The sequence below is a fragment of the Scyliorhinus canicula genome, chromosome 8 (genome assembly GCF_902713615.1).
Source record: "Scyliorhinus canicula chromosome 8, sScyCan1.1, whole genome shotgun sequence".
In the NCBI taxonomy this organism is placed as follows: domain Eukaryota; kingdom Metazoa; phylum Chordata; class Chondrichthyes; order Carcharhiniformes; family Scyliorhinidae; genus Scyliorhinus; species Scyliorhinus canicula.
Window position 1 is genome coordinate 185,919,195 of NC_052153.1, and position 16,667 is coordinate 185,935,861.

Sequence of the window (16,667 nt, forward strand, 5' to 3'; positions counted from 1 at the left end):
CCACAATCTAAAGATATGCAGGGTAGGTGGATTGGCCACGCTAAGTTGCCCCTTAATTGGAAAAAATAATAATTGGATACTCTAGGGTGGGGAGGACCCTGGCACAGAGGCAGCAGGGGGCGTTGGCATTGCCCAACTTGCTGCATTATTATTGGGCGGCGAATGTGGACAAGGTGCGGGCGGTGGTGGGAAGGAGAAGGGTAAAGTGGGTTAGGATGGAGGAGGAATCTTGTAAGGGGGCTAGTTTGAGGGCTATGGTGACGGCAGTGTTGCCAACAGCCCTGAGGTAGGTATTCAGGGAGTCCGGTGGTGCAGTCCACGGTGAAGATATGGAATCAGTTGAGGAAGCTTTTAGCATGGAAGGGATGTGGGTGTTAATGCCGCTATGTGAGAATCATGGGTTTGAGCTGGGGGGGATGGATAGTGTATTCAGGAGGTGGAGGGAAGTGGGGCTGGTCAAGATGAGGAATCTGTATTTGGAGGAAGGGTTTGCCAGTTTGGAGGAGCTGAGAGAGAGGGTAGAGCTGCCGAGAGGGAGTGAGTTCAGGTATCTGCAGGTTAGGGACTTCGCGCAAAAGGTCTGGAGGGGGTTCCCTAGGTTGCCAGGATACACACTGCTGGAGTGACTGCTGCTTCCGGATGTGGAAGGGGAGGGAAGAATTGGGGATATATAGGAGTGGCTGGGGGAGCAGGGAGGTGAGCGGGTGGTGAAGATTCAAGAGAAATGGGGTGGAGTTGGGAGGGGAGATCAATTGGGGAGTATGGAGTGAGGCACTGCGTAGGGTAAACAGGACCTTCTCATGTGCAAGGAAGAGCCTGATACAGTTTAAGGTGGTGCACAGGGTGCATATGACTCGGGCGAGAATGTGTGGGTTCTTTCAGGGGGTAGCAGATAAGGGCGAGAGGTGTGGGCGGGGGCCAGCGAATCACGGGAACATGTTTTGGGGTTGCAAAAATTGGGAAGACTCTGGGTGGGAATGTTGGCGGTATTAGCCAGGATAGTGGAGGAGGTGGATCCGGACCCATTGGTGCCGATATTTGGGGTTTCAGAGAAGCCGGAGCTCATGGAGAGGAGGAAGGCCGATGTTGTGGCCTTCGCCCCTCTGATTGCACGGCAGAGAATTTTGCTGGAGTGGCGGTCGGCATCACCACCGGGGGTAGCAGCATGGTTGGGTGATCTGTACGACTTCCTGCGGTTAGAGAAGATGAAGGTGAAGTACGAGTTAACGGGCTATGCAGGGGTTTGAGAAGTGGGGGGGTGTTTGTGACTTTATTTGAGGAGCTGTTAGTCGCAGGGGGGGGGGGGGGCAGTGAAAAAGGGGGAAAAAATCTGTACAGATTGTAGAATTGATTGCTGGTAAGTATGTGTTCAGGGTGTTTATTCGCTGTTACCTGTTTTGATATATGTTTGTAATGAAAATACATTTAAAAAGGTAAATAAATAACTGTTAAGAATATTGCTTCAGAGAATAGCACACTAGGAGGCCATTCAGCCCATCTTGCTCGTGCTGTCACTTAAAAGAAACGATTCATTGAGCCCCGCTCCCCCTGCTCTTTTCTCACTGACCTCAAGTACTTCCGTTTCCCAAGTATTTATTGAAAGTTAATTTTGAATCCGCTTCCACTGCTCTTCAGACAGCAGAATCCAGACATAACTGGATCCTCATCTCCCTCGGATTTGTTTTTTTGCCAGTTACCTTAAATCTGTGTCCTCTGGTTACCACGCTTCTGCTGGTGAACATAGTTTCTCCCTTTCTACCCCATTGGAACCCGCTGTGGATTTTGAAAACCTTTATCAAACCTCCCTGCGAGAAGGGGGTTGATCCCAGCTTCTCTCGTTTCTCCAAATAACTCAAGTCCTTCACCCTTAGGATTGTCCTGCTGAACCTCCTTTGTCCCTTTGCCAATGTGTTGGTTACGTTTCTCTGCAGGAAGGGCAGCAGGGTGGCGCTGTGGTTAGCACTGCTGCCTCACGGCGCCGAGGACCCGGGTTCGATCCTGGCCCCGGGTCACTGTCCGTGTGGAGTTTGCACAGTCTCACGGTGTCTGCGTGGGCCTCACCCCCCACAACCCAAAGATGTGCAGGGGAGGTGGATTGGCTAAATTGCCCCTTAATTGGGGAAAAAAAAAAGAATTGGGTGCTCTGAATTTATATTTTTAAAAAATGTATATCTGCAATACAGATCACAATAAACATTTCAAGCTGGTGAAGTGCCCTCTCGCAACTGTTGAAGATATCATAGAATTTGCAGTGCAGAAGGAGGCCATTCGGCCCATCGAGTCTGCACCGGCTCTTGGAAAGAGCACCCTACACAGGGTCAACACCAGCTTATCCCCATAACCCAGTAAGCCCACCCAACACTAAGGGCAATTTTGGACACTAAGGGCAATTTAGCCTGGCCAATCCACCTAACCTGCACATCTTTGGACTGTGGGAGGAAACTGGAGCACCCGGAGGAAACCCACGCACACACTGGGGGGGGGGGGGGGGGGATGTGCAGACTCCGCACAGACAGTGACCCAAGCCGGAATCGAACCTGGGACCCTGGAGCTGTGAAGCAATTGTGCTATCCACTGTGCTACCGTGCTGCCCAGATGAACCCTGTATGGACTGATAAATGCAGAGCTAAAGATGTATGTGTAGGGGTAGTATTGTTGTGACCCTCACCTCCCTCTCCTCACGTTAGGACATTGCATAGACAACAGCAACACCGGCCTGCCAATTAAGAATGCATTCTCCTAACACAGGTCAGATAGATTATGCACATAAATTGTAATTTTTATTCTTTTCATGTGATGTGTGTGTCGCAAGGCCCAGCGGTTGTTGCTCAACCCGAATGGGTCCGTACGTCCACAGAGAGACAGACAGACATATTCTGGACAATTCGATCTGTTGCTGGGATTGCGTTCATCGGTTATCCATACAATGAACATACAATGAACTCCGCCGAACACATACAAGGCACAGAACCTCAGACAAGCGTTTGCCTGACCCTTTGAAACTCAAAGTAGTCGGGTAATGTGGCAAATTTACTTCAAAATGGGACAAACGTACGCTGCCAAAGTCGAGTAGGATCAGTCGCACAGCACGACAGCTCAACAGTTAACTCACGACAACAGTGGTGAGTATTGTTACCTCAACCAGCTTCAATACCTTGCAAGTCAGTGCCTGGCACCAAACACCCTTTGTCTACGCTAAGTGGAATATCGCCACAAAAAAGCTCCTGTACAAAGAGTGTTGATGTTGCATGTTCCACCATCAGGAAGTGCTTTAGTATCTGAACTCTAATGGCAGATGCCCAATTACACTCTTGATCTCTTAAGCATGTACACTTGCTGTGAGACTCATACACACTTAATATTGGACTCATGCACATTTGCTGTTAGAGTACTGCACACTTACTGAGGCATGGTTCCGGCACGTGACTTGAACATATCTCTCTCGCCCTCCGAGTCGGTGGAAGAAGCCCCTAGGAAATAGGGGAGAAGAGCAGAGTTAGAGGGTGTTCAACCTTTCTGGAAGTATGAATAAGGATGCGAGGTTGCGCCTTTGATTTTGCCCTAGCCTCAGCCTTGGCATCCGGCCATGAAAGTGAAGCATTGCTTGTAATAACCAGTCTATGCGTGTGAGAAATTCAATCCAATTACAGAGCTGTTGTACAGACGTATAATAGCGTGGCACACCCCAAACATCATTGGCACACACGCAGCCTCTGGGCTTTTCCAGCTGTCACATTAAAGGAGGAAGGTTTGCCTGCTGCTGGGATGAGCAATGGGCAAAAGCAGTAAAGAACCCTTTCTTCCTAATGCTTCCAGATTCGTTCTCCTGCGCAAAGCTAGGCAAATGCTAACTAATGAGAAACAGCTCTGTGACTGCACGCCATGATTAGTTTAATAATGCAACCTATTTGTCCTGTGCCATAACTGGACTTGAGACTGAACGTAACCGGTCAAGTCAACAGCGGTGACCTTTGACGTCTGGACGGAATCTATTCCCTGAGCCCTTGGCAGTGGTCGAGGGCGCATTTTGCTCGAAATGTCACTTTAAACTTCTCTGTGCAATGATTCTTCCAACGAATGAACCTAAAGCTTCTGTAGCCGCAAGCCCAACACCTGAAAGCAAGTCTACATAGTGAGAGCCCTTCTCAAGGGCAACCAGGATGGGCAATAATTGTCAGCCTTTCCAGCAAAGCCCACACCAGAGCAGTCTTGGGTTATGGATGGGCTCAAAGGGCCGAATGGCCTACTCCTGTGTTCCAAGTCAGCAGTGTGAGTTGCAGATTCAGTCCAATGCAGTGCTGTGTCCTGAGCGCGTGACTTTAGCCTTTCCTTTCTACCCTACGGCCTGGTTATCTAATGCTCCAACATCTCCGTCACCCCCTCCAGCCCCTCACCTCTCCAATACCCCTATCCCTCCCAATCTCCATCACTCCAACATTTGCTTTCCATTACCGAGACCCTACACTCTCGACCTCTCTCTCCTCCTTTAAGATGCTCCTTAAAACCAATCCTTTGACCAACTCTCCGGACAAGGGTCCAAATGTCGCCTTCTTTGACTGTTTTTGCAATTTGATTCAGAGAGCAGGATCCACCGGTTCAACACGCTAACTAAATGCACCTGATGTCAATCAGGACGGTGTGTACAGAGCTCAGAAAGCAACTCAGGGTGCAGCTGACTACAAGTATTAACCCTGCTGCTGCAGAGCGAGTGAGCTCCACCCCGGCATTACGGTTGAGGTAAAATGAAAGGAAGAAGACATGCGTTCGTGCAGGGTCAAGGACGACCTGAAGTCTTTGACAGTCAATGAGGTGTAGAAATCTAGTCACTGTTGGAATGGAGGAAACCTGCTTTATACCGAGCAACACAATCATACACTGTGTCACTACCTCCTGCTGAGCTCGGGAAAGACAAACAAAACATTTCTCACACCACGCCCCGAGGGCAAATCAGTGTGAAGAGAAAGAGTTCAGAAGAATGATGCGGGTGCGGGGGATCCGCGTGGAAACTTATAAAATTCTAACAGGACCGGACAGGGTAGATGCAGGAAGGATGTTCCCGATGGTGGGGGTGTCCAGAAACAGGGGGTCACAGTCTGAGGATACAGGATAGACCATTTAGGACATTTAGGACTATGAGAAATTCCTTCACCTAGAGAGTGGTGAGCCTGTGGAATTTGTTACCACAGGAAGTAGTTGAGGCCAAAACACTAATGTTTTCAAGAAGCAGTTAGATATAGCACTTGAGGTGAAGGGGATTAAAGGAAATGGGAGGCAAGCAGAATTGGGCTATCGAGTTGGATGTTCGGCCATGATCGTGATGAATGGCGGAGCAGGCTCGACAGGCCAAATGGCCTCCACGATATAAAAATAGTGGCAGAGGGATTAGAGGGGACATGAGGAAAAACATTTGAACACAGTGGGTCGTGGGTATCTGGAAACCTGAGTTAGTGGTGGAGGCAGGGACCTTAAACTCTTTTGTAAAGAATCTGGACCTGCACCTTAAGTGCAGTAAACGGCTGGGCTATAGGCCGTGCGCAGGAAGATGGGATCACAAAGGGCACCTGGGTGTCTTTGGGTTGGCGTGGGCAAGATGGAGAGAATGTGCTGTATCTTTTCAATGGCTCTGTGGTTCGAATAGCGATCGATCCTGTGAACGGTGTATTTGAATTCTGAAGCAGAGGTAAGTGAGCGAAAAATGGAGTTTTACTCATCCTGAGCCCTTAGCTTTTAACGAAAATGCCCTGTGCTGGTCACAGCCTGTCTGTAACAGATCGTCAAGAGTGATTAAGGATGGGCAATAAATGCAGACCTAGCCGGTGAAGCCTATATCCCGTGAAAAGAATAAACATATCCTGGGAGACCTTTTTTGAATTATTCATATTGTTAAGGTGACCAGTACGACAATGACAGATTTTGGCCTTTTAGTCTTGGCTTGTAAACTCCGGGTTCCCTTCCTCACAACTCCTTCAAGACAAATGGGCAGCACGGTACCACAGTGGCTAGCACTGTTGTTTCACAGCACCAGGGTCCCAGGTTCGATTCCCGGCTTGGGTCACTGTCTGTGCGGAGTCTGCACGTTCTCCCCGTGTCTGCGTGGGTTTCCTGCGGGTGCTCTGGTTTCTTCCCACAAGTCCTGAAAGACGTGCTGTTAGGTAAATTGGACGTTCTGAATTCCCCCTCAGTCTACCCGAACAGGCGCCGGAATGTGGCGACGAGGGGCTTTTCACAGTAACTTCATTGCAGTGTTAATGTAAGCCTACTTGGGACACTAATAATGATTAGTATTATCCTTGAAATCTACCTCCTTATTCTATGGCGACCTGTCCTTATGTGGTTGGCTGTCAATCATTAATTGATTACATTCCTGTGAGTGACGAACATTGACATCAGGGCAACATTTAGGCGAGAGAGGCATCAAGGAGCCCCAGCGTAATCGAAGACAATTGAAGGAGGACCAATCTAACCCGGCCAATTACTGACCCAAAAGTCTCCTCTGATTCATCAGCAAAGTGATGGAAAGTGCTCGCAAGCAACACCTACTCAGCAACAAACCTGCTCCTCCTGCTCAGCTTGGGTTCCTTCAGGGCCTCTTGGTGCCAGCCATCAGTACAGCCTTTGCCCAAACAAGAGCTGTATTGCAGAGGTCAGGAGAGAGTGATTTGCCACAGACATCAAGATGACATTTTACTGAATGTGGCACCAAAGATCCCCCCACGGGGGAAAGTTGAAGTCAGTGGGATGTGGGTGAAATCTCTCGGCTGGTTGGAGTCATACCTGCCACAAAGGAAGATAGTTGTGGTGGTTGGAGGTCAGTCATCTCAGCCCCAGGATATCATTGCAGGAGTTCCTCAGGGTAGTGCCCTAGGCCCAACCCTCTCCAGCTGCTTCATTAATGATTTCCTTCCATCACAAGGTCAAAAGTGGGAATGTTTGCTGGTGGCTGCACAATGTTCAGCACCACCCGCAAGTTCCAGTCCTGACTTGGAAATATATCATCGTTCGTTCACTGTCGCTGGGTCAAAATCCTAGAACTCCCTTCCTAACAGCACTGTGGGTGTACCTACACCACATGGGCTATACTGGTTCAAGAAAGCAGCTCACCACCACCTTTGATCAAGTGGGGATGGACCAGCATATCCCAAGTATTAATGAAAGAAATAACTACCACAACAGAAACTTCCATTTACACACCACCTTTAACACTATAAGGAGGGCGATTCACAGGAGAGTTACCAAACTGATTTGATGTTGAGCCACATGAGGAGAACTTGTAAATGTAAATAATCTTTTGTCACAAGTAGGTTTACATTAACACTGCAATGAAGTTACTGTGAAAAGCCCCTAGTTGCCACATTCTGGCGCCTGTTCGGGTTACACTGAGGGAGAATTCAGAATTCTCAGCTGGTACGGGAATTGAACCCGCGCTGCTGGCCTTGTTCTGCATCGCACACCAGCTGTCTAGCCCACTGAGCTAACCAGCCCTCCTTAAAGGTAGGTGACCAAAAGCTTGAAGAAAGACTTGGGTTCTGAGAGTCGGATTAAATTCTGGTATAAAATCAAAATATTGTGTAAATCGGAAATAAAAACAGAAAATGCTGAAAGGACTCAGCAGATTGGTCAGTATCTGTGGAGAGAGTAACAGAGCTAACGTTTTGAGTCAGCATAACTCTTCTTCAGGGCTGGAGAGGGAGAAATCATTGAATCCCTGCCCATCGGATATGCATGAACCCCTCCGAAAGAGAACCCAACCTAGGTGGGTCCAAGTCCCCTTCCTATCTCCATAACCCCGTAACCCCACCTCACTCACCAAGATGCAATTTAGCATGGCCAATCCACCTCACCTGCACATCTTTGGACTGTGGGAAGAAACCAAAAGGAACCACCACGGAGACACGGGGAGAGTGTGCAGACTCCACACAGAGAGTCACCTGACACTGGAATCTAACCTGGGTCCCTGGCGCTGTGAGGCAGCTAACCACTGTGCCACCGTGCCATCTATCTGCCACCGTGACATCCTTGTAGTGGGTTTCATAACATTGAAGGAAGGAAGTGGACGGGTGGAGCAAAATAGAAGGTCAGTGATAGGTGGGAGCTCGGGAGAGATTTGACAAAATGTCGTCATGACACAAGACAAAGAACAAATGGGAGGAAATTCTTGTCAGGAGGTAGATGAGCAATTCTTTCTCTCAACACAGCCTGCTACCGGAGTTTTAAGTATAGGCGTCACGGCAGAACTGTCCACGATATCGGGCGGCAGGGTGGCGCAGTGGCTAGCACTGCTTCCTCACGGCGCCAAGGGTCGGGGTTCGACCCTGGCCACGGGTCACTGTCCATGTGGAGTTTGCACATTCTCCCTGTGTCTGTATGGGTCTCACCCCACAACCCAAAGCTGTGCAGGCTCGGTGGATTGGCCACGCTAAATTGCCCCTTAAATCGGAAAATAAATAGTTGGGCACTCTAAATTTCAAAAACAACTATCCAGGATATAGCAGCAGGAAGAATATTTTTCATAGAATCCCTACAGTACAGAAGGAGGCCACTCGGCCCATCGACTCTGCACCGACCCTACGAAAGACCACCCCACTTGTGTTGTAAACGACTCAGACACCTGCAGCTTGAAACATGTGATCATTTACTGCAAAGGTGGTTTGATTTAATGTGCGGAAGCAGCCCTGACATTCCATACTATCCCACTAAGTCGCCTTTGAAGAAAACAATTTAGTTGTTGAGATATTCGGGGAGGGAGTAAAACGTTACACAACCAAGCCTGCACTGGTTACATGTGACAGGTCTTGATGTGCTCTGTACTCTGGGTTTATACAGTTCAGCACGGTTTATACAGCACGGTAGCCTTGTGGATAGTACAATTGCTTCACAGCTCCAGGGTCCCAGGTTCGATTCCGGCTTGGGTCACTGTCTGTGCGGAGTCTGCACATCCTCCCCGTGTGTGCGTGGGTTTCCTCCGGGTGCTCCGGTTTCCTCCCACAGTCCAAAGATGTGCAGGTTAGGTGGATTGGCCATGATAAATTGCCCTTAGTGTCCAAAATTGCCCTTAGTGTTGGGTGGGGTTGCTGGGTTATGGGGATAGGGTTGAGATGTTGACCTTGGGTAGGGTGTTCTTTCCAAGAGCCGGTGCAGACTCGATGGGCCGAATGGCCTCCTTCTGCACTGTAAATTCTATGATAAATTCTATGGTATCTATGATGAACTGCGTGTTGAGTGTGTTGTGTTATGCTTCTTAATGTAGAATAAGCTGCTTCCTTGATGTATACTCTGACAAAGGAAGGTTCAGACTTGGAGATAGATTTAACACATTTATTGAACAGTTAACAATTCTCCTACTTGAGTTTGACTCTCCTGCTAATCTTGCTATAGTAACTCAATCTAACTAACCAGTCTGCTCTAAGCCATGCGGTGGGTGTGATGCTTCCTGATCTGCCCCTGTGTCTCTGAGTGCCGCCTATGGAAAGAGACAGAGCATGTGTGCCCTGTCCTTTTATATGGGTAGCCCCCTTGTGGTAGTGTCACCTCTGCGTGTGTCTTGACTGCCCATTGGTCGTGTCCTATTCTACTGACCTATTGGTTGAATGTCTGTGTGTCATGATGTCTCTGGTGCTCCCTCTAGTGTTTATTTAGTTCTAGTGCATCTACACTAACCCCTTGTGTATTTACAGGAATGCATATCACCACAGAATGGAGGACATCGGCGTCCAGTTCTGCCAACAAGCAAAACAACAAAAAAAACAATGCCCAATCCTCAGAGCAGCAATTAACCCACAGGGAAAATAAATCTTTGGCCTTGAACACTTTCAGTTGACTACAAATATCATAGTAAGAAGTCTTACAACACCAGGTTAAAGTCCAACAGGTTTGTTTCAAACACTAGCTTTCGGAGCACTGCTCCGAAAGCTAGTGTTTGAAACAAACCTGTTGGACTTTAACCTGGTGTTGTAAGACTTCTTACTGTGCTCACCCCAGTCCAATGCCGGCATCTCCATGTTATAAATATCATGGCATTTGTTTGAGTGTCTCAGAGAGCATGCTGCTCCATGACATTCAGTGTCCCCACCTCATACACAAACACACTTGCAGAGATCAATGATCACAAGGGTCTCAGCGCCTCTCACTAATCCAGGAACACAAGCTGGCCATTCAGCCCCGAACTATATTCGCGCCATCCATTTAATTCGATTTCCTACATCATAGCAGTGGCTACGTTTCCGATATGCTTAATAGGCTGTGAAGAGTTTTGGGGCTGAGCTTGTGAATGGGTCTACATAAAAATCCAATTTCTTTCATTTAGATCTGTGCCTTATCTCCCATTTACCCACCGTCAATTTACATCCCTTGACAATCTTGTGCGACAGAAATCCCTCAGCCTCAGCCTTAATAATTTCAGTTGCCCCTGAATCCGTTCTCTTTTTTGGGATGGATTTTCATGACTCTTTCTATTAATGAAAATTGAAAATCGCTTATTGTCACGAGTAGGCTTCAAATGAAGTTACTGTGAAAAGCCCCTAGTCGCCACATTCCGGCGCCTGTTCGGGGAGGCTGTTACGGGAATTGAACCGTGCTGCTGGCTTGCCTTGGTCTGCTTTCAAAGCCAGCGATTAGCCCTGTGAGCTAAACAGCAAAGAAGCGTACGGTTCAGGAATCGCATCTTCAACAAGCATGTAAGATGACAGCAAGGTTTTGCATCAAAGTAAAATTCTGTGGCTGATTTCATTAATCACAGAGTTTTACAGCACAAAAGAGGCCCTTCAGCCCATCGTGTCATTGCTGGCCGGCAGGCACCTATCTATTCTAGTCCCATTTCCAGCACTTATTCCGTAGCCTTTTATGCTATGGTGTTTCAAGTGCTCATCTAAATGCTTCTTATAGTGTGGTGATCATGCCAGGGTTAGTTTTGTGTTTTGTCCCTACCTCTTTCCAGAGACACATACAGGGAGGCACGGTGGCGCAGTGGTTAGCACTGATGCCTCACAGCACCAGAGACCCGGGTTCCGTTCCGACTACCTGCGTGGAGTTTGCACGTCCTCCCCGTGTCTGTGTGGGTTTCCTCCCACAGTCGAAAGGTGTGCAGGTTAGGTGGATTGGCCATGCTAAATTGCCCCTAGGAGGGGTTACGGGGATAAGGTGGCGGATTGGGCCTGGGTAGGGTGCTCTTTCGGAACGTCGGTGCAGACTCGAAGGGCTGAATGGCCTCCTTTTGCGCTGTAGGGATTCAATGACAAATACTCTTCCTGATGTTACATCCCGGACAGTTCTGCCTCCAAGCCCATACTTAACAATTCCGGTAGCCGGCTCTGTGCTGGGATTAAGAATTCCTGATCTATCTCCTGACAAGGAATTCCTTCCACTCGTTGATTCCCCGAGCCGATTCAAGCAGTGGAGGTAGTAGGATGCCCAAGAAGATAATTGAGGAGTGGAGGAGTAGCCATCTCTCGGAGTAAGAGAATCAGCTTGCCGATTCATAGTCCTGGAGTTGAAGGGCTGGCAGGGCTGGTCACGAGTACAGGAATAGGAAAATAAAGTCTTGCGTTTATAGCCAATAAATCACAATGAATTATAGCCAATGCTTGTAGTCACTGTTGTAATGTCAGAAACATGGCAAACAAACAAAAAGAACAAAGAACAATACAGCACAGGAACAGGCCCTTCGTCCCTCCAAGCCAACACCGGTCATAATGCCAACTTTGGCCAAAACCCTTACCACTTCCTTGTGCCGTATCCCTCTGTACCCACCCTATCCATGTATTTGTCAAGATACCTTTTGAATGCCGTTAATGTATCGGCTTCCACAACCTCCCCTGGCAACGTGTTCCAGGCACTCACCACCCTCTGTGTAAAAACCTGCCTCACACATCTCCTCTAAACTTTGCCCCCATGGACCTTAAACCTATGCCCCTTGTGACTGATCCCTCCACCCTGGGAAAGAGTGCCTGCCCATTCACTCTATCCATGCCCCTCATAATCTTGTAGACCTCTATCAGGTTACCCCTCAACCTCCGTTGTTCTCATGAAAACAGTTCGAGTCTATTCAGCCTCTCCACATAGCTAACACCCTCCAGACCAGGCAACATCCTGGTAAATCTCCTCTGCACCCTCTCCAAAGCCTCCACATCCTTCTGGTAGTGTGGCGACCAGAATTATGCGCAATATTCCAAGTGCGGGCGTACCAAGTTTCTATACAACTGTAGCATGACTTGGCCGTGTTCAGCCAGATCCCACAATGAAATAATGAACCGATAATTAATTTTTTGCAACGCTGGTTGAAGTCTAAAATGCTGGCCAGTTCACTGGGGAGAAGCTCTTTGAAATAATTTTTGGGCAGCTCGGTGGAACAAGTGGATAGCACTGTGGCTTCACAGCGCCAGGGTCCCAGGTTCGATTCCCCGCTGGGTCACTGTCTGCGCGGAGTCTGCACGTTCTCTCCGTGTCTGCGTGGGTTTCCTCCGGGTGCTCCGGTTTCCTCCCACAGTCCAAAGACGTGCAGGTTAGGTGGCTTGGCCATGATAAATTGCCCAAAAAGGTTGGGAGGGTTATTGAGTTACGGGGATAGGGTGGAAGTGAGGGCTTAAGTGGGTCGGTATAGACTCAATGGGCCAAATGGCCTCTTTCTGCACTGTATGTTCTATGTTAATGCCAAGGGGACTTTTTCATCCACTCGAGAGGACATTTAGGGCCTTGTTTTAAAGACAGCACCTCCAACAGTGCAACATTCCCTCAGCACTGCACTGGATTGTCAGCCCGGCTTAGGAACAGGAGTAAGAGGATGACGAGTAGGGACGCCATGGGTCGTGATGAGCCTGCTCCGCCATTCAGTACGATCACGGCTGCTCTTCGGTTTCATTTGCACTTTCCCGCCCATTCCCCATTTCCCGTAATTCCCCAAGAAACCAACTCCATCTGTCCCAACCTTAAACGTGTTCAACGGTGGAGCTCCCACAACCCTCTGGGGTGGAGAACTCCGAAGATTCACAACCCTTTGAGTGAAGAAATTTCTCCTCGCCTCAGCCCTAAATGATTGTCCTCCTTTTACTCCGAGTCAGAGCACCCACGTTCGACATTCCTCAGCCAGTGGGAAACGACCTTTCAGTGTTGATCCTGGGAAATCCCTTCAGAATCTGGATTCTGCACTCAATCTCTGGAGGAGGACTTGAGTTCATGACCCTTTGTTTGAGAACTTTATGACCAGCTCAAACTAACATAAAATCCATAGAATGCCTACAGTGCAGAAGGAGGCCATTCAGCCCATCGAGTCACCTGCACTGACCCTCCAAATGAGAACCCTACCTAGGCCCACAATCCCCCGCCCTATCCCCATAACTCCATGCATTGATCATGGCCAATTTATCTCTTTGGACTGTTTCCAGAAATGTTTGTATTTTCTTTCAACTCCACAACAGCGGCACATGGGCATCAGGGTGGCACAATTGTTGGCACTGCTGCCTCACAGTGCCAGGGACCCGGGTTCAATTCTGACCTTGGGTCGCTGTCTGTGCGGAGTCTGCACTTTCTCCCCGTGTCTGTGTGGGTTTCCTCCGGGTGCTCCGGTTTCCTCCCACAGTCCAAAGATGTGCAGGTGAGGTGGATTGACCATGCTAAATTGCCCCTTAGGTGGGGTTACGGGTATAGGGTGGGGTTTGTGGGCCGAAGTAGGGTGTTATTTCGAAGGGTTGGAGCAGACCCGATGGGCCGAATGGCCTCCTTCTGCACTGTGGGGATTCTCTGAACCAAAGCGGGGATAATCTACCTTGCTGCCTTTAACTAATCAGAGGTGAGAGTTCCTCATTGAGTCTCGGCTATAAACATTGATCATCCAGATCTTGCTGGAGAGTGGCCTCTCAGGGGGTATGTCGTGAGTTGGAGTTTTCCTGCCATCATTCAGCCCAAAATCCTTTTCTGCAGCTCGTCTTTATGGAAGCGGAAGTTGTCAATGAAGCAACGAGGACAAACATGCGCCTGGGACTTCAGCCGATGGTGAGGCCAAGTGTGGAACTTTTTATTCCCCAAACAGCAGCACAGTGGTTAGCACTGTTGCTTCACCACTCCAGGGACCTGGCTTTGATTCCCGGCTTGGGTCATTGTCTGTGCGGACTCCGCAAGTTCTCCCCGAGTCTGCGTGGTTTTCCTCCGGGTGCTCCGGTTTCCTCCCACAGGTCCAAAGATGTGCAGGTTGGATGGAATGGCCATGATAAATTGCCCTCGGTGTCCAAAAAGTTTAGGTAGGATTACTGCATTACGGGGATAGGGTAGAGGTGTGGCCTGAAGCAGGGTGCTCTCTCCCAAGGGCTGGTGCAGGCTCGATGGGCCGAATGGCCTCCTTCTGCACTGTAAATTCTATGATTAAAGGATTGTGAAATAAACAGAGAAAGCGCTGAGAAGAAAACAGAGTTACAGAAAAATCAAATGCAGGAAACATTCTCTAAAGAGAGGGAAAAGAGAAACAATAAGGAGAAAAAACAAAGCCATTAGCTGATACTTCAAAAATCTCCGATAACAATTAGGCTGGGTGGCTCGTTTCCATCAGTGCAGACAAGGGGAGACAAAGGCCTCTTTCTGCGCTGTGAACCTTCTATGGTCCCACGATTCAATTCTAACAATTCGCAACCTGAAGGAATAGAAAGTGTGCTGACCTTTGTCTGGGAGCAGCACAATTTTGTAATTTCTTTCAAAGCACAGTGGAACCTGTAATTGTTTCAAAGAGTGTTTGAAAAAGGACTGATCAGAATTTGCGACGAGTGTAAAGGGTTCGATTGCAATTTTCTTGGATAACAGGAAACGCCAGTCCATCTGACCTGACGACCCTTAACCTGGAAGCTGTACCAACAAGACGGAAGTCGGGTGGCCAGACACAAAGGAGAGCTACGACCAGAGGAGCAGAAGGTTGAAGGTGACCAGCGATTGGCCACGTATGCAAAGAAAAAGAGACAGAAAGAGGAGCATAGGAAATTCTTCTGGGGGAGAAGAAGCAAATCTTTCTCAGTTTTTCTGGTTGACAGAAAGGACCAGTCTTCACGGTGGAAGATACTTCAAATTTCCCATCAATACTAAAGAATACGGGGGGCGGAATTAAATATCATTGCCATCGCAATATATATCAATGACTTGGAGGTAGGAAGCAACTGGAGGGTTGGAAGAGGGATACAAACAGTTTGCAAAGAGACATTGATAGGTTAGGTAAGTGGGCAGAAAGTTGGCAAATTGAGGATAATGTTGAGAAAATGTGAAGTTGTTCATTTTGGAAGGGAGAACAAAAGAACAGAGTATTATTTAAATGGGGGAAACTGCAGAAAGCTACAACACAAATTGACTTGGGGGTACCTGTACACAAAACACAGAAAGCTAACACACTGGTCAGTAGGTCATCAGGAAGCAGAATGGAATGTTGGCCATTGTTTCAAGGGGGTTGGAGTATAAGAGTCGGGAAGTCTTGCTACGAGGTACTGGGTACAGCACATCTGGAATACTGAGAGTAGTTTTGACCCCCTTATTTAAGGAAAGATACTGGGAGTTTCCCGATCTGGCGGGGAATGGAGTGTCAGCTGAAAAATACGATCAGCGCCGGGCCCCAATACCGTTTCGATGCCTAGGTCTCCAACTGGCAGTGCCAACGGGCTACATGCCCCCCGCTGACGCAAATGGGTCGGTTGCACCCATTTACGGTTAATGGCCTGAAGGCCCAATTCTCCAGCCCCTGTGATGCTCAGCCCTCTCATCCGGGATTCATGTGGACGTGAATTGGTGCTCGTTTTCCCCAAGAGTGGCCCTAATGTGGTGGATCCCACGGTGGGTCAAGGGGGTCAGTGCATAATAGAGGTGCTCCTCAAAGTCCATTGGAAGGCCCGCCTCTCCCCCACAATGCAAGTCCTGACCCTCCACCTGGTCACCCACCCCAGCTTCCCCATCAACATCCCCCATCAGCCCTCCCAAAAGACACCCCCATCAGGCATCCCCCATCAGACAGCCCAATCAGAGACAAGGGGCAGAGACCCCCAGCAGAGACCTCCCCCAGCAGAGACCTCCCCCAGCAGAGACCTCCCCCAGCAGAGACCTCCCCCAGCAGAGACCTCCCCCAGCAGAGACCTCCCCCAGCAGAGACCTCCGCCATCAGAGACCTCCGCCATCAGAGACCTCCGCCATCAGAGACCTCCCCCAGCCGAGACCTCCGCCAGCCGAGACCTCCGCCAGCCGAGACCTCCGCCAGCCGAGACCTCCGCCAGCCGAGACCTCCGCCAGCCGAGACCTCCGCCAGCAGAGAACTTCCCCATCAGAGAACTTCCCCATCAGAGAACTCCCCCAGCAGAGAACTCCCCAGCAGAGACCTCCCCCAGCAGAGACCTCCCCCAGCAGAGATCTCCCCCAGCAGAGACCTCCCCCAGCAGAGACCTCCCCCAGCAGAGACCTCCCCAGCAGAGACCTCCCCAGCAGAGACCTCCCCCAGCAGAGACCTCCCCCAGCAGAGACCTCCCCCAGCAGAGACCTCCCCCAGCAGAGACCTCCCCCAGCAGAGACCTCCCCCAGCAGAGACCTCCCCAGCAGAGACCTCCCCCAGCAGAGACCTCCCCCAGCAGAGACCTCCCCCAGCAGAGAACCCCCCATCAGAGAACTCCCCCAGCAGAGAACTCCCCCAGCAGAGAACTCCCCCAGCAGAGAACTCCCCC

General features: G+C 49.5%; 1 protein-coding gene across 7 annotated transcripts in view; it reads right to left on the minus strand.

The window, feature by feature from the left end:
- Positions 1 to 16,667, minus strand: part of palld (palladin, cytoskeletal associated protein) — a 499,404-nt gene that overhangs the window by 238,717 nt on the left and 244,020 nt on the right. For all 7 annotated transcript variants that reach the window (XM_038805828.1, XM_038805826.1, XM_038805829.1 and 4 more), the window contains one exon: positions 3,404 to 3,470. In XM_038805828.1, the coding sequence (XP_038661756.1) occupies positions 3,404 to 3,470 (67 nt within the window). The remainder of the gene's footprint in view (positions 1 to 3,403; positions 3,471 to 16,667) is intronic.